Raw genomic sequence first — 25,482 nt, forward strand, 5'->3', positions numbered from 1 at the left:
ATTATTTAAATAATATTAGATAGGATTTTATATCTATTCCAAAAAGACGATATATATTACAATATTTGTTTTATTTAATTAAAATTATATGTCTATAATTAAGGATTCTACCTTTTTAACAATATCCTTTTTATTCTGCTAATTTTTTTTGTATAAATCATTAAAAAAGGCCAGGGATCCAAACCGAAACGAATATCGGTTCGGTTTAGGTTCAGGTTGGGATAAAAATAACGGTTCAAGCAGGTTCGGTTCGCAAAAATAAAAATATCGGTTCGGTTCTAACCTATAAAAACAAAAACCTTCATTTTTATTAATTACACAAATATAACAAATAAATATATCAATGATTAATTTAAATATGAACAATTACTTAAATTTTTTAACTAAGCTGCACAATTAATATATTTTCAAAATTCGTCTCCCTCAAATTACATATATAAGGAGATAATATAAATTTAATTGTTGAAAAACATCCTTCCACACTAACTTGGGTAGCTGGCATTGCCAGTATGATATCAGATTTGATGTGTCATTTATAATACTATATGTAAATAATTTATATATTTGATTTAATTTTTTTCTAGGCATTATAATTTATAAGCTTAAAATATTTAAAAAATATTGCAAAATGGCAATATACTAAAGTTTATAAAAATTATGACTGACGTTTATCAATCAAATGTGATTGATAATAATTTTTAAAACAATTTGAATATAATTAAAATTTTTGCAATATACTACTAGTAATAACTTACACATTATTTTATAAGCATAAATTAATGAGACTCGAACCGGTTCAGAGGCACGTTAGCGGTTCGGTTCAGGTTCGGCTAGAAATTTTTTAGAGGTTTAGGTTCGGTTTGGGTTTGATAAAAAATACCGGTTTTTAGCGGTTTAACGGTTCGGTTCCGGTTTGGTTTGAAGACTATACGAGGTTTTCTATTTTTATTATTTAAATAGGATTTTACATTTATTCTAAAAAAACAATACATAGTATATTTATATTATTTATATTATTCTATATCTATTCACAGGATTCTCTTTTTTTTAAATTTGCCAATTGGTCCCTCCAAACAATATTTTATTTTAATTATCTTATAAAAATAATTTGAGAATTGTTACCAATATTCGTCTTTATTCACATACATTTTGAATAATATTAGTAAATATTTCTATAATTTTTATTTAACATTATTCCTGCTCAATAAATAAGCTATTGATAATACACTCTATATTAAGGTGATATATTAATTTTTTTAAAAATTTTAACTACTCTACCCCATACCTATATTTTATTTTAATTTTTTATAAAACTTTAATATCTCATGCTTTGTGATTCATCACTATTTATTATCCACCACTATTTGTGATTAATGGCTATCTCTGATTCCTTGCCATTGTGATTCCCATGCTACGCTCTCCCCGGCCGAAGACCGGGCTAAGGTAACGTCCTAGTATAATTAGATTTTACAAGGTATGGTAGATAATAATTTTATCAGGGTCCCCCAACGATAGGTATAAAGGTTATTATGGTTCGGTTAAGCACCAGTTTTTAAAAACAGTTTACGTTTACGTTCTGGTTTGTCATTTCGCTTCCGTTTTTATTTTAAATTAGTGATTTTTTAATTTTATTTTAACATTATAAAAAATGTTAATTTAATATTTATTCCATTTAAAATTTTAGCCTAAGCCAGAGTCAGGTCCGACCAAAAAATTAACTAAAAATTCGAGCTGGTTTAAAGATAAATTGGGGCGCGGACCGAAAATAATTGTAATATGAAAAAATAAACCTTTTTATCATTATTCATGAGACTCGATTGGCTGTATCTTTGATACTTTTATAATTTAGTCGTGATAACATAAAAAAAATTAGTCATAAAGACTTGTGGGATCTTTGGGAAACATAATACCAAGATAAGATGAATTGGTTAAGATAAAACAATTATCGCTATTTGTTACCCTCCTAAGATTTAGCGATTGTTTAGTAAATTAATACTAGGAAAATAAAAAAGTTAAACTTGGATCCCATATGGAAAGCTTCCCTAACTAAGCAGATTTAACATAAATATTAAATATTTAAATCTTACAAACTTTATGAAAAATAGTTAGATCTAACTTTTTTTGTAAAAAAGTTATAAAGAAAATACCTGAAATGATAAAATTATGATGGAGAAAAATTGGAATGCACCAAGTTTGATTATTGAGTTTCCTAATAAAAAATAGAAATAACATTTTCAACGAGTAAAGACTTGAATGTAAGTCATATGCATAAACATAGCCATTGATTTAAATTCCCTGTATTATGAAGTATAGAACGAATTAAAAACTTTCGTTTATAAAAAATAAACCACAATCCTTTGAATTTTAATTTCAAAAAAAATCGGCGATATATGGGCGCACGTTGCAAATAAAAAATTATATTAGTGTTCAATACGTGAAAGATGAGATTTTAGGCCTTATAAAAGACGTTACATTTAATATAATATTACTTATAATATATTTATTGTTTTGATAATGTTATAAGATTTCAAAGTATGATTTGTGTTTTGCATTATAATTTATGCTCAAGAATTTATATTTGAAAAAGGCAAGGGCCCAGCTATGCATCAAGATAATGGGAACTATATATTCCCTTTCGGTAAAAACAATAATAAAGGTCTTCATTTATTATTGCCATTTTATTTTTAATTTTCTATAAAAACGACTTAATCAAATTATTTTAAAGATTTGAGGATATTCAATTCCTTATAATCTTTAATAAAATAAGAAATTTTATGAAAAGTAAGCAACTTGTTTATTCATAAAGGATTCAAAATATAGTGTTTTTTAGTCATCTGGATTATTGATATAAATTTTTAAACTGAATTTTAATTAAAACGCAAAATTTAACGTCAATTCTGGTTCTCGGGTTTTTTGAAAAAGGTTTAGATTTGATAAATGTGTTACAAAATAGCTTTAGTCCATTATTAAAATTTTTAGAGAAAAAGATGTCCGGTGAAAAATTTATGGGCCCGGTACTCTTAAAAGGGAATTAAATTATAATTTCCAAAATATTTCAAAATTAATTTTATACTTTGTGAAATTTCATTACTTAGAATCATATAGAACTCGGTATGTGCAATTTATGCGGATAATAGTATCTGAAGAAAAGTATAAAATAAATAAATTATATACGAATCAGATTTTAGATATATAGCATAATATTTCATCGGTGGTCACTAAAAAGCGCTGAGTTAAAATTTCGAAGAACCTTATTGAAAACGTTACAAAAATAAATTTTAAAGCCAAGAATAAACCGGCAAATCGTAAAATCTGATGTAGCCCATGCATTACAAGTGTCTATATGAGGACCATCACTAGAAATAACCCCCTCCCCCCACTTATATCACCCTCTCCAAAAAAAATTAAACACATTTGGTGGGCTGCATTTACATGACAGGATATTCAGAAGCAACCCCCCCCCCCCCGCCCTTCCTAACCTAGAAATAACTTAGATTATCATCAATCTACTATACTACTAACTATCAAAAAAAATAAATGTAAAGGTGTCATTATTTAGAACCTGTTAAAACTCCCTCATTTAGAATGTGATTGGCATGAAAATGAGTTTGCTGATAGAGTATCTAACCCTTTTAAATTACATTTAGAAAGATAGCAGAAATTTATACAGAAGTTAATTTTATTTGAAAAATAAAGACTATCATTGTATGCAATGCAAATTAGATATCTAATGTAGGCCCGGCCCGTATCCGGGCTGGCCCGAAACCTAAGGAAATTCGGGCTGGGTCGGGCCTTAGAAATTTTTTAAAATATATCTAAATTTATAAATTTTATGTTGAATTTTTTATGTAAATGAAAATATGCGATTTTATTTATAGAAAGTAGATGCCAAATAACATATATCGTTTATTTTGAGTAATTATAAAAATTAATTTCTATATTTAAATAAATTCGGGCAGGGCCGGGCCGGTAAAATTTTTTTAAAAAAAATTCGGGTTCGGGCCGGGCAAAACTTTATAATAAAAATTTCGGGCCTGGCTTGAAAAATTAGGCCCGATGCAGATCACTAATGCAAAAAGCATATAAGTTTGATCGATGTTTAATAATGTCAATATATTGTAATCTGTAATAATACAGCTATAAATTGCTCACGATTCGTCTCTATAAATTTAATAGATGACCATGAAATCAATTTATCCTCCCCCCCCCCCCCATAAAAAAGGAATCGAACTGACCCCCCCCCCTCTCGCACCCATTTGCTCATGTAGGCATTAATTGCATCCGCATCTCTCAAATTCTACAAATGAGAGGGGGGCCACTAGACTTTAAAATCTAAGATTCAATTTTTTTTAAATTATTTCAAAGATTTTTTAGCTAACATTATTATATTTTCCTTTTTTTTTGCCTCATTTTCAATTACATTAGGTATAAAAATAAATTTTGTGGGGAATCTTCAAATTTTTTAGGGGGGTATGAGCCCCTCCCCCTTATGATGCTGTTGCTACTAATCATTATTTTTGAGCTGTAAACAAAATATATTCATATTTTGAAAATGTTATATAGAGATAACGGTGGTGAAAGAAATAACGGTGGTGATTTTTATTTATAATAAATTTATTCCAAAACTAGAAATGATACTCAAAATAAATATAAAATAAGGTATATAAAAAACAATTCAAACGAAATACATAGTTAAAAGGCTATAAAAACAATTTAAGTTAAAATAAAAATCTCGATTAACATTCCCCTTCTTCTGGCCTTCCCATAATCCATCTGAGCTGTCATAGCAAGCTTGTCGTCCAAATGATTCATCATTTTGATTGTCAAGTTGTTGCATATGTCATCTTGATCGTTGGCTTGTTTAAATCGTAAGCTTCATATCTTAATGGTTATTATTATCAATTTTTTAAAATTGTTATTATAATTATTTGTTATTAAATATATATGAAGATTTTGAATGACTTTAGAATGTAGATATTATTGAATAACGTCGTAATAGAATAAGATTCGTAAAGTAAACGAAATAGAATAAATTTAACGACTAACGAATTTGATTAAGAATAATTGAAGCAGAATAAATTTATCAAATATTGAATATTTGGAAATTTTTATTTTTTATATTATAAATATTGCGTTTTAAATAATAGCGTTTTATATAATAATTTTTAACAATATTAAATTTCAATTTTATCTTCTTTTTTTTAAAAATATCTTTAATTGTAGCGTTTTATATAATAATTTTTTATTAATATTAAATTTCAATTATTTTTATTTTTAAATTTTACTCCCTTATTTTTCAATATAAACAACTTTTTCATATCATAAATTATCTTTAAATTGTTCTTTCTAAAAAGAATTTTATTTCGCCTTCCATTTCTAATATATGATTTCCATATCATATTCTTAAAAACTTTTTTATCATCAAGATGTTTCACTATCACCTTGCCTCTCTTAATAATAATTGTTTGAAATTTCTTTATTTTCACAGTTTTTTTAAATTTTTTATCAATTATAAAAGTTTTTATTTCATTATTTTCTTTAATGTTTATTTCCTATTTTGATTATCTTTAATGTTTATTTCCATTATTATCTTTAATGTTTATTTCCTTATTTTCATTATTATCTTTAATGTTTATTTCCTTATTTTCTATAATCACAAATATTTCAAATTTTATTATATAATTTATCTCTTTTAGTTTATAAGATTTCATTTTGAATATTTGGTTCTAATTCAATATTTTTCAATTTTTTTTACTAATAGATTTACAATTACAATAATAATTTCTTTTATTATAATGTGTTTCTTTATCATATTTATTGTCTAATTTTCTATTTTCATAATAATTCTCATTATTAGATTTATTAAAATATTTATTACGAACATTTTTCTTATCATGGGATTCACAGTTATGACCTCTAAAGTTATTAGTTTTATTATTTCTGTAGTCTCTACAATTACAATTTTCATAATATCAAAAATTATTATTATTGCAATTTTTATTACAAATAATATCATATCTTTTAACAAAGTTTCGTTTAAAGTTGTTTTTAAAATGCTCATTAAGTTTATAATCATTATAATTTCTTTTGTTATAAATATTATTTCTGTTATTATTATAATAACCTATGTCACTAGTATTATAATTTTTTTAAGATTGAATTTTGTCAATATAAATTTATAATGATCCGGGAATTGAATTTAAAATGGCCTATTACTTAATATTTTTTAATTATACCTAAAAATTCATCTTTAGGTATTTCAGTTAACTCCCACATTTGGTCATAATCCCAGAAATCAAAAATACGAAAAATATCAATGGGTACATCAAGAAATTTAACTGTTAATTCATTATTAAGCAAATATTTTTTAAGGTTATCTAAGTATTCATATATGTTCATTATGACTGATTTATATTTAATTTATTAAGTTATTTTATACAACTCTTTAACAACTTCTTTTTTTTACGTGGATTAAGAATATTTTGAAAATCGTCATTGGTTTTACTCTATAGAATTCATAGCCTGTTGTCCAACTATCATATTGGTTCTAGTAAGTTTATATATCCAATTTTAATCATCGTTTCCATTTATAACAACTCCATTATCCATGATAGATTCGTCTAGTTTGATATTAAATTTAGCAATTCTCCTTCCCAGTTGATTCATCCATTTGATCATCATTTGGTACGATTCCAGTGTCATAATGTTGTGTGTCCTTTATATCAAATAATTTTTATAATATATTACATTATTACAAAATTTTTTTTTTATTATTTATATTTATCGGCATATGCACAATATATAAGATTTTTTTATATATCATTGTGCGTGAGTTATCATACAAAGCGGGGCACCATGTTATATAGGTATAACCGTGGTGATTTTTATATATAATAAATTTATTCCAAAACTAAAAATGATACTCAAAATAAATTAAGGTATATATATGTATTATAAAAAAACAATTTAAACGAAATACATAGTTAAAGGCTATAAAAACAATTTAAGTTAAAATGAAAATCTCGATTAACAGAAAATAAGAAAACTTTTATATTTAAATAATCATAAAAATTAAAAATAATAAGCCATGGCCTTGGCCAAAGTTCTTTTATTTGATTTATATTATATCATTAAGTTAAAATGAAGGAAATTGACCTAATCACAGCTGCTTTATTCAAATATTTAGTTTATAATCTTACAAAATCACATGACGTGTCATGCGTTTGATTTATTTGGATATCTTTTCTATAATTAGAGTATACAACTATTTATCATTCTAAAATGAAATCAACATTATATTTAAATGAATTTAATAAAGTCAATGTGCACAGTGTTTCAAAAGCTAATTTGGACATCAGATTAAGTATATTTAAAAGGAAATAGTGGTATAATAAATGATTAATAGGTTTTCTAAGAAAGGTTTATGGGATATTATCATGCCAATTAATATTGACCCTGCTAATTGGATTGTTCTTTTATTTAATTCCAAATGGGGTTGAGTATGTACTTAATAAGTAATTTTTATTATTTTAATATATTTTAAATATATTATGTAGTCGCTGGCATATAGATATTGCCCTAATCTCATCCATTGTATTGATGGGTTTACTTTATTTCAAGAGGCATCAAAGTCCTTTAAACTTTGTTCTATTATTTTCCTTTGTAAGTACCTGACCATTATTTATATTTCCAACATTCAGAGCTATTAAGAGATCTGTCAATTATAATTATTTATATTATAAAAATAATTTTATAATCTTATCAATTTATTTTACATTTGCTAAAAAAATTATAATTCAAAAATTAATACAAGTTGTAATAGTAATTTATAGTTAAATTTATTAATATTTATAAAAACCTTATTCTTCATGAATAAAATTTTAGGCAACATATATAACATTTGATAAATATTTTTCATATTTGTCATTTCCCCAAAATAATTTCAATCTTCAATGATTATTTATAAATCATATATATTTTTTTTGAATTATTTAGACTTTATGTCAAGCATACATGTTAGGAACGACCAGTATTATTATCTAATTATATAAAATTATAATATTGAATATAGTGATATTTTATAAAGCTTCATTGTTAATTAAATCATTAGTTCTCACTATGGCAGCATTTGTTGGACTGCATATTTATGCTATGCAAACTAAAAGAGATTTTAGCAAATGGGGTCAAATGTAAATAATAAAAATAATACTTTTTTATTATTTATGTATATTTAGGCTTATAACAGGGATGTGGGTATTATGTTTAGCTGGTATCATTCAAGTTATTAATTTAAAAATTTAATATTATTTAAATATAAATTATAGTATTTTTATCCAATGTCTGGATTTGAATTTGGTCTATCTATCTTGGGAACTGCACTCTTTTGCTTGTACATTGTATATGATGTTCAGATATTGATGACAAAACTCTCACCAGAAGAATATGTCATAGCTTCTCTTACCCTTTATTTGGATACTATCAATTTATTTTTGCAAATCCTTAAACTTTTAAAATCATCTGAAAAACGTAATAAGAATTAATTTTTAAAATTATCTGAAAAATGAAACAAGAATTAATTATTAAAAAAAATAATTATATTATTAACCTTTTTTAAAATATAATATAATGTTTTATATAATGATCTATATATATTTAATAATTCGATTAAATACAATTTAATTGCACTAATTATTCAAACCATTTTAAATTACTACATTTTAAACATTTGCAAACCAATATAAATATAGTATCTATATATATTATATACAATAAATAAACGTATCTAAATATGTATACTAATTAAAAAGTATTTGATGTATTGAGTTTTATTTCCTATCCAACAAAAAGTGAATTGTCACTAAAGTTAGGCAAATAAATACCCAAATAAAAGTTCCCATAATCCAAACATTCGATTTGTAGGGCATTTTTAAGAGAATTTTTTTGTAAGCTGACCAGGCTTTATTCTCCATCTCTCCTTTGTCTTCGATACCATTATATCTCTCCAGAGACGCACGTTCAAACTGTTTTCGTGCCTTGTAAATGATCAAGCTAGGAAAAAGGCATTGTATTGCTAAACCAGGGTAAGCGCCCGTAAGAGTCACTAATAAGCCAAGATTAGATGGGGAAAACCAAGCTATTATGAATGGAGGTCCTATCGTTATTCCTAAGATCATGAGGCGAATCAAAAGAGCGTTGTGGCGAGAAAAAATAGAATGTAGGTGAGCGAATTTTCTGACCGAGGGAGGAGTATCTATTTTGAGTTGATAATTAATATTTAAAAAAATTATTGGATATCAGCTAATATTTGTAAATTAGTCGATTCGAGATATAAAAATGAATACATAAGATGTATTAGATTAGTGCAAAACTATTTTTTTAAAATATCCGACAAATTATTTTGTTTGCAAAATCGGGTCATTTATAAAAAAAGCTATGGCTGAGTCTGTCTGGCTAGAAATTGTTTTTTAAATTAAGTCCGAATCCAAATGACCTGTCCATTCATATAATTCTAATTCTTTAGTAAGAAAGCTTATAACTTTTTTAATTAAGAATTTAGCCATAACCTAGTAATAAAAAAATGAACCTTGTAAATATTTTTTAAAATGCACGAGGTAAATTGAATCTTTGATCAATTTAAATATTTTAATTATTGTCATTACCAGTTACGTATATTTTTTGTTATATTGCTATTTCTACTATTAGGGCTGTGTCGACCCACAAATTATTAACCAATCCGATATTACTAAAAAAACTGATCCTGATCTGAATTGATTTTTTAACATCTATCTTTTAACCAATGTAATAAAAATATCAATATTTTTTATTTTTTAAAAAAAACCAACTAACCTTCACTATGATTAAGAATATTTTGTTTTTTTTAATCTCCAAAAGTTAATCTCATTTGAAATATTTGCAATGTTTATGGTAATAGTGTTAAACTATCCGATTTTTCTAAAAAGGGTTAAATCAATTTAAGCCAAATGGCAAAATAAATTATCTTGAATAATTTATTTTTGGCCAAAATCTTAAGTTAACCGTTTTTAAAAATTGGCTAAATCGAGCCGTTTAATTATGCTTGCTAAATGTGGTTAGATATTTTCAAATCCTTTTCTTGTTGCAGATAACTTAACAAAAAATTATATAATTATCTTAAAATGAACCAAAACAATAAATATCAACTCGATCTGATATTTTTTAAAAAGTCGAAATATCGGTGCCGATCCTGTATTTAATATCGGCACTTCTCTATTATTGTAGATATTAAGAGCGCGAGTATTGATTGAATATTTTTTGTTACCTTTTTATTTCCCTAGAATATTATATGTTAATATTGAAATAAATTGAGCTTCGATAAAAAGATGACTAGCTATATTATTTAAACTTATAATTGCATTCTTAGAAGTAGTTTGGATTGAGTTGTCGCAGTTATTCGGATATGACTTTACTATTTTTCAACCTGTAAATGCGTCGGAAAGCGCCTTCTAGAAGAGAACCCCTTTCAGGTTTTCCATCTATCCCATTAAATACAACATCAGAACGAATTGACTATTTAGCGCTAATTGGGATATCACTACTTATTAGGCCCGGCATTCGATCAAGCCATAACTCGGAATGCTAACAAACATTTTATTAGTTAAATAAAATTTTCCCCAAAAAAGAAAGCTTTCTACCATGTTGCAAGCAAATCAAATACCAATCAATTTCATTATTAATACGGGCTCATCCCTTTTCAATAAGATGATACAGAGATTTACCATAAAAACTAAAGAATATGACCATAAATTCTTATATAGGAAATTAAATTCTCATTGCTGACAAGTTCACTAATTTTGGGTATCATACCAGCTAAAAGGTCAAATTAGACTTCGATTATAGATAAAAGTGAATTAGGTTTATCACTGAAGAAAAAGGTAGATAGTTTTCCAGGAACTATAGATAGCATATTAGAAGACAAAGCATTAACAATGTTGGCTAAACTTCTGCTCTTGATTGATAAAGGACATCGTTGATACCAAAGCTAACTTTTATTCTTATTCACATGCAAGCTTATGAAAAATAAAAGATTTGCAAAATAATTAATAAGGATTACTGACGATTAAGCAGCTGAAGACTCTTCTGTATTAATATCCGGCAAAAACTAGCTATGAATATAAAAAAAATCACATTATATGACAAATTTATAGAATTATTTTGTTGAAAATATTTTAGCCGGCATCTGAATTCTCTGCACCCCCCCCCCTCCCCATACAAACTGCGTACGAGCCTAATGCTATGTATAACTTTATCCTTTCCAATTATTCATTCATACAATAAATTTTAATCGGATTAAAACACTTGTTTTAACAAAGAAATATCAACGCTCTCTAATAGAAGAAAAATCTAAAAACATGATTTTAATTTTAAACTATTATATAAGTAAACTTGATTAATGATTTTAAAATTTGAAATATTTCTAATTGGCAATGATCGAAATGTAGAAGAAATCCGAGTTGTATATAAGGCTCAAATGTCAGGTTCAAATATCATAAATAGCTCAAAAGCATTCTATCCTACGTAAATATTCGAATATAGCACTAGTAATTTGGGGCAGGAATGTTTAGCGGCTAATATTTTTTTTAAAGGGATCGGATTTAAATTTTGAAATAAAATCGGTATATTTTAAAATTTATGCAAGGAACCGATATTTTTTTTATTTGTAGAATGATCATGAGACTATATTGAAAAAAAATAAAATAATTTCTATATTTAAATAAACTCGGGCCAAGCCGGGCGGACTTTTTATTTCGGGTGGGGCTTTTAAGGACAAAAAAATTTGGTTTGAAAAATTATGCCCGGTACAGATCTAATATATTTTTTGGATATCTTCCTTTTTTTAATCTTAATATGTTTCCTTGAGTTAAATTTTAAAAATAATTTAGTTTTGATAAAAAAAAGATTACCTGTATTTATTTTTCAATGATAAAACTTACAAAAATATGTAAAACCGCTGATTTTTATTAACAAGTTTTAGCAACATAAACAATTTTTTTTGGACGGATCTTAAACAGGACTTGACATATTCAAATCGAATGTACACTTTTTTTATTATTTATTAATCGATTCCTTATACATTTATCTCATGCTATTAATTTCGGTGATCGATAAATATTAAAATAATATCGGATCGGCATCTAAAGAGCCATATCGGGTACATCTGTCCAATATTTATATTGAAACGTAATAAAAAAAACATATATAACTAACTTAAATTAGAGGTTATCAGTTGTTCCCGATCTCCATTTAGACCCAATTTTGTATGGTTAAGATCTTCCCTTTCGCAATCACGAGAAAAGTTATCATTTAAATCGTTCCCGCTGGAAACGTTGTTATCGTAATTTGGTCCTTGTATAAGATGATCAGGTTTAGCTGACGTGAGAAAGCGCATCAAATCCCAAATGTTGTTTCTTAGAGTTATGGCTAAAATGGGAAAGTTGGTGGCTAAGGGAAAAACGGGGAAAATAGCCAAGAAATAACCCAATAGCAATTTAAGTTTATTTTCATTTTGAGGAAACACGAAATTTAGGGTAAACAAATCTTTGATGACGGGTTGTCCGGGGCCGGGTGGAAAAGCGAAACAAGCTAAAACACTAAGAAGAATGTAAAAAATTAAAACCGTCACGTAGGTCATTAAAAAAATCGCAAAAGGGGTCACCATAACGTTTGTCGCTATTCGATTTACCGGCGATGGAATGTCGTTTGTATGATTGAGATCAATGGCCTTATAGGTTGAGAACATATTCTTAACTTAAATAAAAATTTGCTCAGAAACATTGGGTCAAAAAAAAGGTTTAATAAACAAAATTTACGATTGAAATTTTTTTTATTTAATTTGTAATAACATTAAAATCAGGTTGAACCGTTAAGCATTACGGTTCAGTTCTATTCCGGTTCTTAGTTTTAAATTTGAGAACGGATAGTTTGATTATTTTTTCCCGGCTTCAGTTTCGAAATTCATATTGGGTTTTTTAGTTCGTTCCGGTTTTTATAAAAATTTAAATCTTTAAATTAATGTATTATATATTTTTTTGTAATACCCAAAACATAAATTAAGGAAAATAAGTTGAATTTCATTATTTTAGAACGTACAACCACATTAAAAACCGTTATAAACCGGTTCGGGATATTCTATCAGTTGATTTCTGTTTCACGCTTCTTCGGTTCGACACTCTGATTAAAAATTTTTGTAAAAAAGTGAAGCAATCACTTTTAATCCAAAATGACGGTAATTGAATTCGTTTAGCCGACATAGTCGTGATTAAAGATGGAATGGAATGATGGCACATAAATGCGTATACTGCTATACCAAATAGAGATGGTAACCCTTTAAAATCCCATAATTTGGGCCCAATAACGGTTTGATTTGATGCATAATCGTTCATTGATAGAGTGTTAGTAGAATTAGGAGTATTGAGATGATTATGGTCAAAAATTCTGGCGCTAGATAAGCCTATCATGAGTGCAAATGCTTTGTTTATTCACATTAATGAAAATGAACATGTATAATCCTCAAAATGTAAATAAACCAATAATAAAGACTCCCCTACGTCCGCAGCGAAGAGCGGGGGAGGGGGGGTATTATATTATATATATTTTATTTAAAAAATCATAAATAATATAAAACAACGTGATAATTATATTTTAATATTAAATGATATAAATAAACCTTATCAATAATAAGCCGAAAAAGAGATGAACGAAAAGGCGAGTGCCTTAAAACAAAAAATGGGAAATTTCAACTTTACGTTTATTATGATTATTCAATAAGCTATCAGAAAATAGAAGCAGCGTTTCAAAATATTGATAATTCATTGATTTAAATTCAAGAAATGGAGTTAAATATTGAATATTTTTTGAAAGTATGATTAAAAAATAAAAATACATGTTTTATATTTTTTAAAAAAATTGGAGGCTGTGTAAATAATAGCAAAAGTGAGGAGTGTTTGATTGCTATTTTTTTGTTTAAAGAAGGGTTTTAAAAAATAATAAGAAATGCGAGGAAAAAATGAGGAATATTTTATAATTAATTTTAAATGACGATTATTTAAAAAAAGCTAATTAACAAGAAAAAGAATTTTTGAAACAAAAAAGCTTTTTAAATTGCGAATGTTATGAAAATCGAAGAGCCATGGCTATTTCTTTTTTTTAAATTAAAAAATTATATATATTTATTTTACAAGAGGATATGAAAAAAAGATAATCATAATATAGTGAATTCAATCAATACCGGTTCAGAAAGCCCCATAATCTGGGAGATTTTTTAAATGGTCGACTGCACTTAGAATTGCTGTATAATGAAATCAAATTATTTAAATGGACCTAAATCGATTCCGGCTTGATAAACCTTCACAAAATAAATGTACTAAAATCAAAAATTAATAGCAAGACACCCTTTAATACATAGATAACTGCCTCACGAATCAGTGATAAAAAATTTTTTTTAGGATAGGCATTTAGAGAGTGGTAACCATGTATTAAAGTCTTAAAAATTTTTCAAGTAATCTATTTAATAAAACATATTAGGATAAATGAATCTTTCTGAAACCTTTGTTACTTTTCCCTTTTGATTGGACTTATCTATTTTTTGATTGAGAAACCTCATAAATAATTTAGTAATTTTTTTTATATATAGTATGATGTTTCTATGAAGTAAACAATAAATAAATATTAACCTGCCCATCTAGCTATTGTTGTTAAAATTTGTAAATATTTTGTTTTGTCAATTTGATACAAAGTAAATGGGAAAATTAGTATAATGAATGCAATCTAAATAAATATAAATATAAATTTTTTTATTATAATCATGTATTTTTGAGAATCTGATAAATGTTTAAATTTAAAGGGATAGGAATCAAGGCTGAAATATTAATAAAATCAAATTTGTCTGATTTGGGCATCTATAGACAGCACTTTGAAAAAATTTAAAATGTAAGATTATGTTCAATAATTTCATATAATCTTTTTATTTTTATGAATTAATCAAAATCATGAGTAAAATTGTATATGTACTATGCACAAACTTATAAAAAATAAGAATTATTATATAATGGTTGTAGGGGTGTTACCGATTCCACTTTTTGGAGGTTGATCCGATCCGATATTAAATTGATATTGGCCGATTATTGATCGATATCATATCTGCTGATTTTGTATTCAATATTAATCTTTAGTTTTTAATGCACACATTTGCAAAATCGTTCCATTTGAGTCTATTTATGAAAACGACTAACTCACTATTTCATCTAGAAAAATGTTATGCAGGCCTGAAGATTGCTCATAGATGGCACAAATGATTCGACATCTATTAGCGAAATCTCGAGGTATAGGCAATATTTTTTTTGGCTAAAATGAGTTAGCCATTTTTTAAAAATTGGCTCAAATATAGCGATTTTGCATTACTACATACATCTACTCAACTCATATACTTTATAACATAACATATATAATTTAATATACCATTACATAAGTCATATATTATAATGAATGATCAGTTATAGTTTATATTCATGAATCTAAAAGTATATCAAATATTTTTATTGATAAATCACTTATTTGTAAAATAGCATTAATTTATTTCTATAATATAAATAATAAACAAATATATATTATGAAGTTTGAAATAAATTTTTAAAAAAATCAAGAGCATCGAATTGGAAAATTTTATAATATCGGTCGATAACCGATATTTTAAAAAATATGAAATATCGGCCCATAAAAAAATATCGGTAAATCCCTAGTTGTATTATAAAATAAGAATAAAGATTAATTTATAAAATAAAATGTTATCTTAGATTTGGTACAATATGTTTTATTTGCTTTTGTTTATTTGGTACAATATTTTTTATTTTCATGGTGCTTGATAATGTCTTCTTTGATAAATATTGTGAACAGTTCCTTTAGAAATATTATATTTTTTAGCATATACTCCTGAGTATGATGATTTAGAAATTTAATAAACTCAATTCTCTTTAATTAACAATAACTTGTTATATTCGTTCATTTATTTTGTTATTTGATATGAATAATTTTAGTTCTAAAAGGATGATAAAACTTTATATGAATGACATCAAAAGACAAATGTCCACTTTTCAAAGTAAACATTTGCCCAAATATAATATTTCTAGTGCTAGCATGTAACTTTGATGAAAATAATGGCGTTACTTTTTTTGAGGAAAAGGAACATAATTCCTTACTTGTTTCAAATGGTAATAAGTAACCCATTTTGTTTTTTTTGTTTTACAGTAACACAAAACCTTACTTGTTACTTTAAAATTTTTTTAAATATGGAAAAATATATATTTTATATTCATTACATTTTCATTATTAAATTTTATACAGTTAAGATTGTATCAATATAAAATCAATCAAGATATATGTTAATGTGTATCCAATATATTATTTACTTTATATAGAATATAATTCAATAGTACTTAATGATTTAACTCTGCCCCTGCCTCAGTATGATTTTTTTATACCAATAAAAAAAGTTAAGGAAGAGTGCATTGTGTCTTAATTCAAATACTTCAACCTTGGAAAAATATATTGAAAAATACAAACAAAAATTAGCCTTAGTTTCTTTAAATAATACACATATAACTTCTGATAAAGATTAAAAAAAAATTCGATAAGGATCCAAATGAAAAAGTTACTTGAGTTAATTGATCTAATAGTTTCTTTAAAAAAAAATTTTACAAAAAGATCTTATCTCACAACATATTATTTTTGTATAATTTTATTTTTATTATCTATCAGGGAAAAAAAATATAAATTTTTTTAAAAAATATTTAGTATATTTTAAGTAACAAGTAATGAAATATTTTTTTGAATAACAACTAAGTAATGTGTTTCTTTTCCTATTTCAAAAGTAATGAGTTTCATTTTTTAAATAAAGTTTACATCACAAAATATTTCAGAATAAAAAATCTATCATTAATATTTTACTGATTATAATTAATAAATTACCAGATAAATATGATACAATTTTGATTTTGCAAATTTCCAATAAAATAAATTGCAAATATTTGGATTAGAATCATTGGATGATATGTTATTATGTACACTGCTAAAAATTTAACATATTTAATATAGTAAAGCATTATTGTAGTTACCAAGTTATATCAGAGAGTGTTTGAGATATTGCAACTGAATATATTGTTAAATCCCCGTAAAGATATATAATAAGGCTTAAATAAAAAATGTATTTTCCCAATCTTCCAAAATAAATTGATGTTAATTCTCCCTTTAAATATCTTTAAATAAATTGTTATATAAAAAAATTATATACCATTTCAATTTTATCTTGGATATTGTAAAATTTTAAATCACCCTGATCTTTAATATATTTATCTAATAATGGGCATTTTTCATTTTGAATACTATATTTTTCCTTAAATATATAAGTAATATTAAAATATATTTGTAATTTACTTCTTTTTTTATTATATCTGATATATACAAAGCTTCAAGCAAAAATGAGGCACACATATAACTTTAAGTCACACATATATTATTCGATCAATATAATTACAAATATACCTGAAAAAACAGATCGCAATCAAACCTAAACTGCCCAAAATCCACCCTGCTAAACTAAATGATCTAGGCAAAGCCAATGCTCCCGTTCCAATTATCAAATTAAATAAAAATATATAACCAAACTAAAAATATCTATATAAAAATAACAATATCTTATTGTTACAATTGGATTCATGTGAGCCTTTCCCGTCATTATTGCTTAAACATATGATTCGTATCTTATCTTATCTTGCACGTTGGTCATAGACCTGCCCAAAATGAGCCAACGTGAATTATACGAAGGCCTATCCTTCATATAATTATGCCGGTTTTTTACTAAGGATACCGACAAACCTTGTACCCAGACTAATTTATGAGTGGAACTAACCCTCTTCCAATAAAGTGAATAGTTTGATTTAACAAGAGGTATAAATTATATTATAAAGAGAAATAGTAGAAAACTGTCTAAAGTCTTCCAAATACAACCGTCTAATGTTATTTTAAGACATTATTTATTTCAATAAAGGACATTAATGGGAGCCATTATCATTTTACCGATAACCAAATGTATCTTCTGATCTTTAATAGCATATCACGATTGCTTAAATTTAATTTATTAAACACAATTGATTAAATTTAAAACTAACATCACAATTGATTAAATTTAATTTATAACTTTAAAGTAGAAGTTTTATCATTTAATAAGTATCAAATAGATAAACGTAGTGTGAGAATTAAAATATTTAATTTAGATACGATTAGGATACATTGTGAAAAAAGTCCAAAATAAATAGAAATATAAATTCCCTTTAAGGGACCCGGGTAGATAGCAGGCATATAATTATAAATATTGGTAATAAGTATAATTTATTAATTTACCTCGCTTAACTAATATTTGTCCTAATAGAAATTCCTTAAAAACCTCTTTTCAAGAAAATAACTCACTGTCTTAATTATAATAATTTAAAATACATATTAATTATCAATTTTTACCTCGCTTAGCAGGTATTTGTCATATGCTCATCTCATATATAAGTCTCAAAATACATTTGAATATTTTCCTGTCTGTGGAAGCTTTCTTTAAAAACTCCCAAGATAGGTCTAGTTCCACCAAAGACCTTATAATTCTTCCAAACCAGCTGCCTTTATAGGATAAAAAGGGCTTAAGAGCAGTGTCTTCCTGAGATTGGATTATAAGACCTGATGTATTAAATTGTTCGAAGGGTGTCTTAATATATGACCCACCAACTCAATTTTTCTATATTCTATCATTTTTTGAAAAGGAAGAATATTGCAACTCGCCCATAACATATAATTTGTAGTATTACGAGGGTAAAAGGTCCTAGTTATGTATCTTAGACATTTATTAATAAATATTTGCATCTTGCTATTATCCGACTTGGTATCATTCCATGTTTCCACGCCATAGTAAATGGAAGCCATTATTAGAACTTTAAATAACCTAATCTTAAAAGGGATAGATACTTGTCGTGATGACCAAATCTTCATCAAAGCCCTGTACTCTTCTCTGGTTTTATTTAATTTAGACTCTTGATTTTTTTTAGTACAACCTTTCTTATCCAGCAATACACCTAAGTATTTTAAGGTAGTCCCTTCAGTAATCGTATTTCCATCTATAGTTAAATTTACCAGTGAAGGAGTATAATAGGACGTCATCATTTTCGTCTTGTTTTTATTTAATATTAAACCAAAATGTCCCGCCTCTATGATCTATTTATGGCTGATTGGATATCCAACACTGATTCACCGACTAGGTATAAATCGTCGGCGAAAGCTATAGTGTTCAATTTCCCAGAAGACCACTGAGCGAAGTGCATATCTCTGACTTTTATAATAACATGATTGATAATAAAGTTAAATAAAATTGGTGATAAAACACATCCTTGCTTTAAACCCATCTTTATCGGAATATTAGGAGACTTTTTCCCCGCATGGATAATTTGCATAGAATAACCTTTATAAATTACTTCAACAAACTTATCAAAGCTGAAGGAGTACCTACCTCCTTTAATGTCCTCCAAAGTTTGGATGATGTTACGGAGTCGAATCTTTTTTTAAAATCCAGAGCAACAATTATCAATTGTCTTTTCCGTATTAACGCTCTCTCTAGCTAAATTTTTATTGCTAGGATAGCCTCTATGCATTTCGACCCTTCCTAAAAGCAACCAATGAATCCACAAAAAGAGGTTCCACTAACGGTCTTAATCTATTTACTATAACATTTGCAAAGATCTTAACCACCGAATTAAGTGATATTCCCCTCCAATCTTCAAGAAATTTAGGATTTTTAGTTTTTGGGAAATTGATTAAAATGGCGGTGATCCAATCGTTCGGACAAATCCTTTCAAGCTTTACTCTAGATATAATTGGCAGAAGAATCTCCGCGCATAACATGGAGTCGGTTTTTAAGTATTCACTATGTAATGAATCCTGACCACTTGCTTTGTGATTTTTCAATTTGTTAATTGTTCCAACTAATTCAGCTTTCGTTGGTTGAATTCCTAACATCATTTGAGGTTTGGACTATTAATGAACTTCGTTGTACATTTCGTGAGTTTGTTTGTGGAGACCAAATTTCCGAAGAATCATTTGAGGTTTGGGCCAATGGTGATCTTTGTTGTGCCTTTCTTGAGCTTGTTTGAGGAGCAAATTTTTGATGTAATAGAGTGTTGATCATGATAACAGGAATAATATGGGGATTAAGCTGTGGCTTTCGATATACTTGAGTGTTGATCAAGTAAGCGAGAAAAAGTTTTTATAAAATAATGATTTATCAGCTGTTTATAACATTACAGAAATATTTTGAAGAAAGATTTTATAATATTATTGATTGATTATGTTATAAAATTACTATAGTAAATTCTAATAATTAAGGAAGAATTCAAATAAATAGTTTATTTTAAGTTGAAATAAATATTTAAAAAATAATTTAATATTTTATATATTTATATATTTACCATTAACATTAAAATCTATTCTATTAATAATTGTCTTCTATATATTTGTATGATTGGTGTTTTTGATTATAGATTCCAAAGTATTACATATTCATATACTAAAGATATGCGACTTTAGAACCTAAAGGTAGTGCTAAATTAATATTAATTATAAAAGAATTTCTCTTTTAATATTCAATCAAATTTAAATATAACTAAGGCTCGTGTTTGGTAACCCACATAAATAATAGTTGCCTATTATATTTAAACCGTTTTTAGTAAAATATTTATATTATTATATTAATATGTTTGATTTTAATATGCTTTCATTCTTATTATTATTATGCAGTGGAGTATTACTTAAAAAATTGGCGGGGGTAGGGGGGGGGGAGTATGATTATATTAACAAAAATATGATATATATATAAAATCAAACCTATTTTATTATAATATAAATAGACTCTCAATTTATAATATTAACAAATTTAATGGCACCGATATCCATCAGTAGAAATTTAAAAAAATATAAATGTGAATTTAAAAAATTTCCATTACTCCTTCATTCTTTTGTTTTTTGTGCGCTGTATTTTTGAAAAGATTTATTCTCATCACGAAGATTCCTTTCCCGTATTGATCATGGATCTGGAATTTATTCCAACGAAGATCCATTAATATTTATGAACATTAAATTTGACAAATCTTTTACTCTTAAACTCATAGATTATCTATTTTTAAAGCCGTGTATCGAAATAAAAGAAAAATTTATTAAAAACAATTAATTTGAATACCAGTAATATAAGGGTTAATTAAAAGGTATAAGTTGTTATCATAATAAATGAAAATTATATGAGTTATAATTGATGGTATGTAAATTTTAGCATTTGAAGTTAGTATAAATAGTGTGATCGAAAATGTAATAATTAACAAAGAGGAAAGTTCATAATTTTTACCTAATAGTTTTAGTCTTTTTTTACTTCTATAATTTATAGTTTTCTATATCTTATTTTATAATAATTACTGAGTAACTATTATAATGAATTTATTTTCTAACTTTATTTTTTGATCCTAATAATTATTAATTAAATTTGGAGTGGGGATGAATTTCACTCTCATTCAAACCATGAATTTTACACTAGAATAATCAAAATCACAAGATGAAATCCCATTCTCACTTCTACATAACAAGATTATTTATCCACTTGCAATTTTTCATTAGGAATATCTTCAACGATATATTATCGTAACACATCAAATGTTTTATTTGTATTAATTTCTTCGATATATGTCAAAATCTAGCAATCGTTTCATATTCATTATTTGAATTTTAAAAAAATTCGTTTTATTTGTTTCCTGTCAAATCACACTTTTAAGATTTTAGTACAGTTTTCTATATGAATAAATAATATAACAGAAAGATTTCAAAAAAAATAGAAGCCATTTTGCCCCCGTTTTGTGAGTACATTACACAGAAGTGCATGATACTTTCTAGAGAAATTACAAGTTTGTGATTTTTACAAAATGATTTCTGAATCGAGTCACATCTAATGACATACATAATACCTAGACTGACGATTCATTCATTAAAAGTGTGCATTAATGTAAATCATTGGAGACGTCATTTTGGTTACACTAATCATTATTAAAATTTTAAACGAGAGCCTAATTTATTCCTATATCTGATGCAAACTTTATTAAACAATTACCGGATCCTAGAGATAATAAGGAAGCAAGTTATTAATTTAATAGTAGTTTTTAACATGAGAATAATTACTATATATGTTACTAAAATGGCGGGTCCAGCTGATATTTAACGACGCTTAAAAATGCATTTTAATGAATGAATCGTCAGTCTAGGTGTTATATATGTCATTGGTCACATCATTTACGTATATATAACGTCAACATGAGAGAGGGGCGTAAAAAAATAAAAATTATTTGGTTATTAAAGATATAAAATTTTATTAATTAATTAAGTGATATTTATCTCATTTAATTACATATGTACTTTTGGTATAGTTGGAGTTATACCTCTTAATATATTTTTAAAATATGGATAGTAACAACTATTTGATTATTGCGAACTAATATTTGTTTATCATCCCTAGCTGAAATAATCATGAGGCATAAAAGAGTTTAATTACACATGTTTGGAGGTTGTCAATGGTGCCTCATTATAAATTATTTTCAACTAATATCATGATTTTGTTATAGCATTATGAGTAAGCAAATATCGCGGCCTAAAGATCCAATTTTTTTAAATAGGGTTGGGATAGAATTTGGAGGAAGATCGCCTCCATATACAAATTTACGTCATGTAGACGCCTACATAATATTTATTATTGTCAGCATGTTCCTAATGACTTAATTTTTTTTAGAACCGTAGTTAATCAATATAACAAATAAATTTTTCAAGCAGAATAACACAAAGGAACTAATAAAAAATTTAATAAAATACAAGCCTAACAATTAATAACCAACCGATTTGAAATTTGATATTCCTATTTAAACATTTAATAGATTTTCTTAATTGGACTATTTTTTGCTTGAAGTGTTGGCAAATTAGCTAAGTTATAAGAGTCTAAAAATATTGCTATGTCTGCTATTTTTGAAGTTTAAACCTTAATTGAGACTAAAATGATAGTTATCACTTAAAAAGAACTCAAAATCTGTAAAAAGATGAAGCCTTAGCCTAATTAGCAGCGTCTACATGAGCGGAGAACGGTAGGAACAGTTTGCATCCATTTTTTCTTGAGGATATGGGGTAGGAGCTTGGGGGTAGCACAAGTTTTTTTGGGGGGTTATCTATTAAATTTTGAGATGAAATAGGTCAAAATATTTTACTTAAAAATGAATACCTTTTTTTTTTTTATAAAATAGACCTATTATAAATACAATGATATTGCTGATCATCGACCAAATCTACATATTGCAAACAATCCTAGATAATATTTTCCAAATAAACCTTTAGCAGTTACAGGGTTTGACCTTCTCAAACTCAGAATGCTATAATAATGCATTCATTGTAAATGAGGGGTTTTTTAATTGAAATTATGATAAAAATATTTATATTCACAATATTTTGTAAATTGGTAGTAGATATAAAATAATTTAAGTTATACTTCTTAAAACTGCAAGGAATATCATTATAAGTGTATAATAATTAACAAACATCGTTACCGAAGACGGTAAAATTTTTTATAGTAGGGTAGGCATAGGTTTTTGAGAAGGGTTTGCATCCAATGAAAATCCTGCCATGTAGATAATGCTTATTGTTTTAGATTTAGACTGGCTACATTAACAAATTGCATTTTTTCCTGAAAGTTATATTGGAAACTATTCTTATTTGTTATTTGATATTAGGTTGTCTGCAAAACCTTCTCAACTCGAAAACCCTATTAAGGGAAAATGTGATTATTTTCGGATTGGGTTAGGATATAAAAATTTAGGTGAGTAGGGTTAAGTCGTGTTTGAAATAATTAAATTAAAATTGAATGACAAAACTTATTACTAGATCCACATTGGTTTTATACTTCTTCCTAATGTCAAAAACTCTCTACTAGGCTCAAAACATAAATATATATTTCTTAAATAATTCTACATTTAAACCAAGGAATTATATAAAAAAATAGTGGCAATAGAAATACCTCTTCTTATCCAAAGGTATTTCAAAAACGTTTAGCTAGCCTCATAATTATAACAAAGTTTTAGCAATTTTCGAATTTTAATTTTCCTCGTGGAATGAAACACAATAGCAGTGAATTTAATACTAGTCCCAATGGGTTTAGAATTTCTTTTCAATATTAATAACCTTACACTGGGCTCCAGTGGCGTCGCTAGGGGGGGGGGAGCAGGGGCTCGAGCCCCCTGAAAAATTTGAATAGCCCTCTGAGCAAAAATTTTTTTATTTAATGGCTCCTTAATATCTCTTTGAACTAAAAATAAATTTTTTTGATAGCCCCCTGAATGATTTCTTTTATAATTCTATTAAGTAATATATAGATTTAATTTTATTATTTAGAAATTAATGTCTATTTAAATTTTAATTAAATGAATACTATTTTAATTATTAGATTAGATTAAAACATATAAATTATATTTTCACTATGTCAGCTTGCAATCAAATTCCGTATTAAAAATATAATATCAATAACTCACTAAATATTAATTTAGCTTTAACAGTTGAGGTTTAATTGACTTTTATTAAACCCTAATTAAATAAATATAATCATATATTATTTGAAAATTTACAAATTTAATATTGTAATTAGCCGAGTTCAAAATGACTAATCAACTGTACATTTATTTTTAAATTTAATTATCATACCAATTCCTAAAAATATTTTCAAGGTCCAAATATAAGTATAAGAGATTTCTTTATAAAAAGTAAATAAATAGATATATAGTTTATAATCTTCTATTATATAAAGTTGGTTATAAAATATTAGATAAAATGCCACTTTTATAGACGTATTTTACAGTTATATAATATATTACAGTTAATATTATAATAAATTTTACTAATAAATGGTTTTGATAATAAATATGGTAATAATTTGCACCCAAGTATTTAACGCCATTTATTTAGTTATAAATAATTTTAAAAATTAAACAGATTATTATTCATCCTGCAATAGATGTAATAAATTTGATATCTTTTCTTCTCTTTTTTACGTGTTTTAGGAAAGCTAGTTTTTCTTTTCGAAAAACAGTCTTGAGTTAAATTTTTAATACAAGTATTTTTTTGATATTTTTACAAACTACTATTATTTTAAGATATAATATATCAGTGCGACAATATGTAAAATCTTAATTGTTTCATCATATCATTCTGGTCCTTATTCTATAGTTAGAAAACGTTTCATTTCTAATATGGCATTGCCGTATAAATAACTCCAGGCTTCAATATATTTGCATAATTATTTCTTCCAAAGATTTTTAGTGTTTTTATTTTATCAATTTATCCAACATAATAAAT

The 25,482-nt window shown here is 26.1% G+C and overlaps 2 protein-coding genes across 2 annotated transcripts; one reads left to right on the plus strand and one right to left on the minus strand.

The window, feature by feature from the left end:
- The first annotated feature begins 7,231 nt into the window (after positions 1 to 7,231).
- On the plus strand, positions 7,232 to 8,774 carry LOC135923006 (protein lifeguard 4-like). Its single transcript, XM_065457591.1, has 7 exons — positions 7,232 to 7,363; positions 7,406 to 7,514; positions 7,557 to 7,662; positions 7,996 to 8,029; positions 8,072 to 8,189; positions 8,235 to 8,280; positions 8,325 to 8,774. The coding sequence occupies exons 1-7, from the start codon at positions 7,282 to 7,284 to the stop codon at positions 8,538 to 8,540; spliced, it is 711 nt and encodes a 236-aa protein (XP_065313663.1). The 5' UTR covers positions 7,232 to 7,281; the 3' UTR covers positions 8,541 to 8,774.
- LOC135923005 (transmembrane protein 104 homolog) lies at positions 8,692 to 17,833 on the minus strand. Its single transcript, XM_065457590.1, has 10 exons — positions 17,735 to 17,833; positions 17,572 to 17,693; positions 17,464 to 17,524; positions 17,321 to 17,422; positions 17,145 to 17,275; positions 16,999 to 17,098; positions 14,709 to 14,802; positions 13,244 to 13,504; positions 12,244 to 12,783; positions 8,692 to 9,250 (listed from the first exon to the last, which is right to left on the minus strand). The coding sequence occupies exons 1-10, from the start codon at positions 17,762 to 17,764 to the stop codon at positions 8,826 to 8,828; spliced, it is 1,866 nt and encodes a 621-aa protein (XP_065313662.1). The 5' UTR covers positions 17,765 to 17,833; the 3' UTR covers positions 8,692 to 8,825.
- Positions 17,834 to 25,482: the final 7,649 nt, after the last annotated feature.

The sequence above is a fragment of the Gordionus sp. m RMFG-2023 genome, chromosome 1, assembly GCF_954871325.1.
Source record: "Gordionus sp. m RMFG-2023 chromosome 1, tfGorSpeb1-WG-v2, whole genome shotgun sequence".
NCBI lineage: Eukaryota > Metazoa > Nematomorpha > Gordioida > Chordodea > Parachordodidae > Gordionus > Gordionus sp. m RMFG-2023.

Coding starts and splice junctions, on each gene's coding strand:
- LOC135923006 (XM_065457591.1), top strand. CDS start 7,282: ATGAAATCAACATTATATTTAAATGAATTTAATAAAGTCAATGTGCAC. Junction 7,364..7,405: donor TAATTTGGACATCAGATTAA/GTATATTTAAAA, acceptor AATGATTAATAG/GTTTTCTAAGAAAGGTTTAT. Junction 7,515..7,556: donor GTTGAGTATGTACTTAATAA/GTAATTTTTATT, acceptor TATATTATGTAG/TCGCTGGCATATAGATATTG.
- LOC135923005 (XM_065457590.1), bottom strand. CDS start 17,764: ATGACGGGAAAGGCTCACATGAATCCAATT. Junction 17,525..17,571: donor ATTGCGATCTGTTTTTTCAG/GTATATTTGTAA, acceptor TGTGACTTAAAG/TTATATGTGTGCCTCATTTT. Junction 13,505..14,708: donor AACAATAGCTAGATGGGCAG/GTTAATATTTAT, acceptor GAATAAACAAAG/CATTTGCACTCATGATAGGC.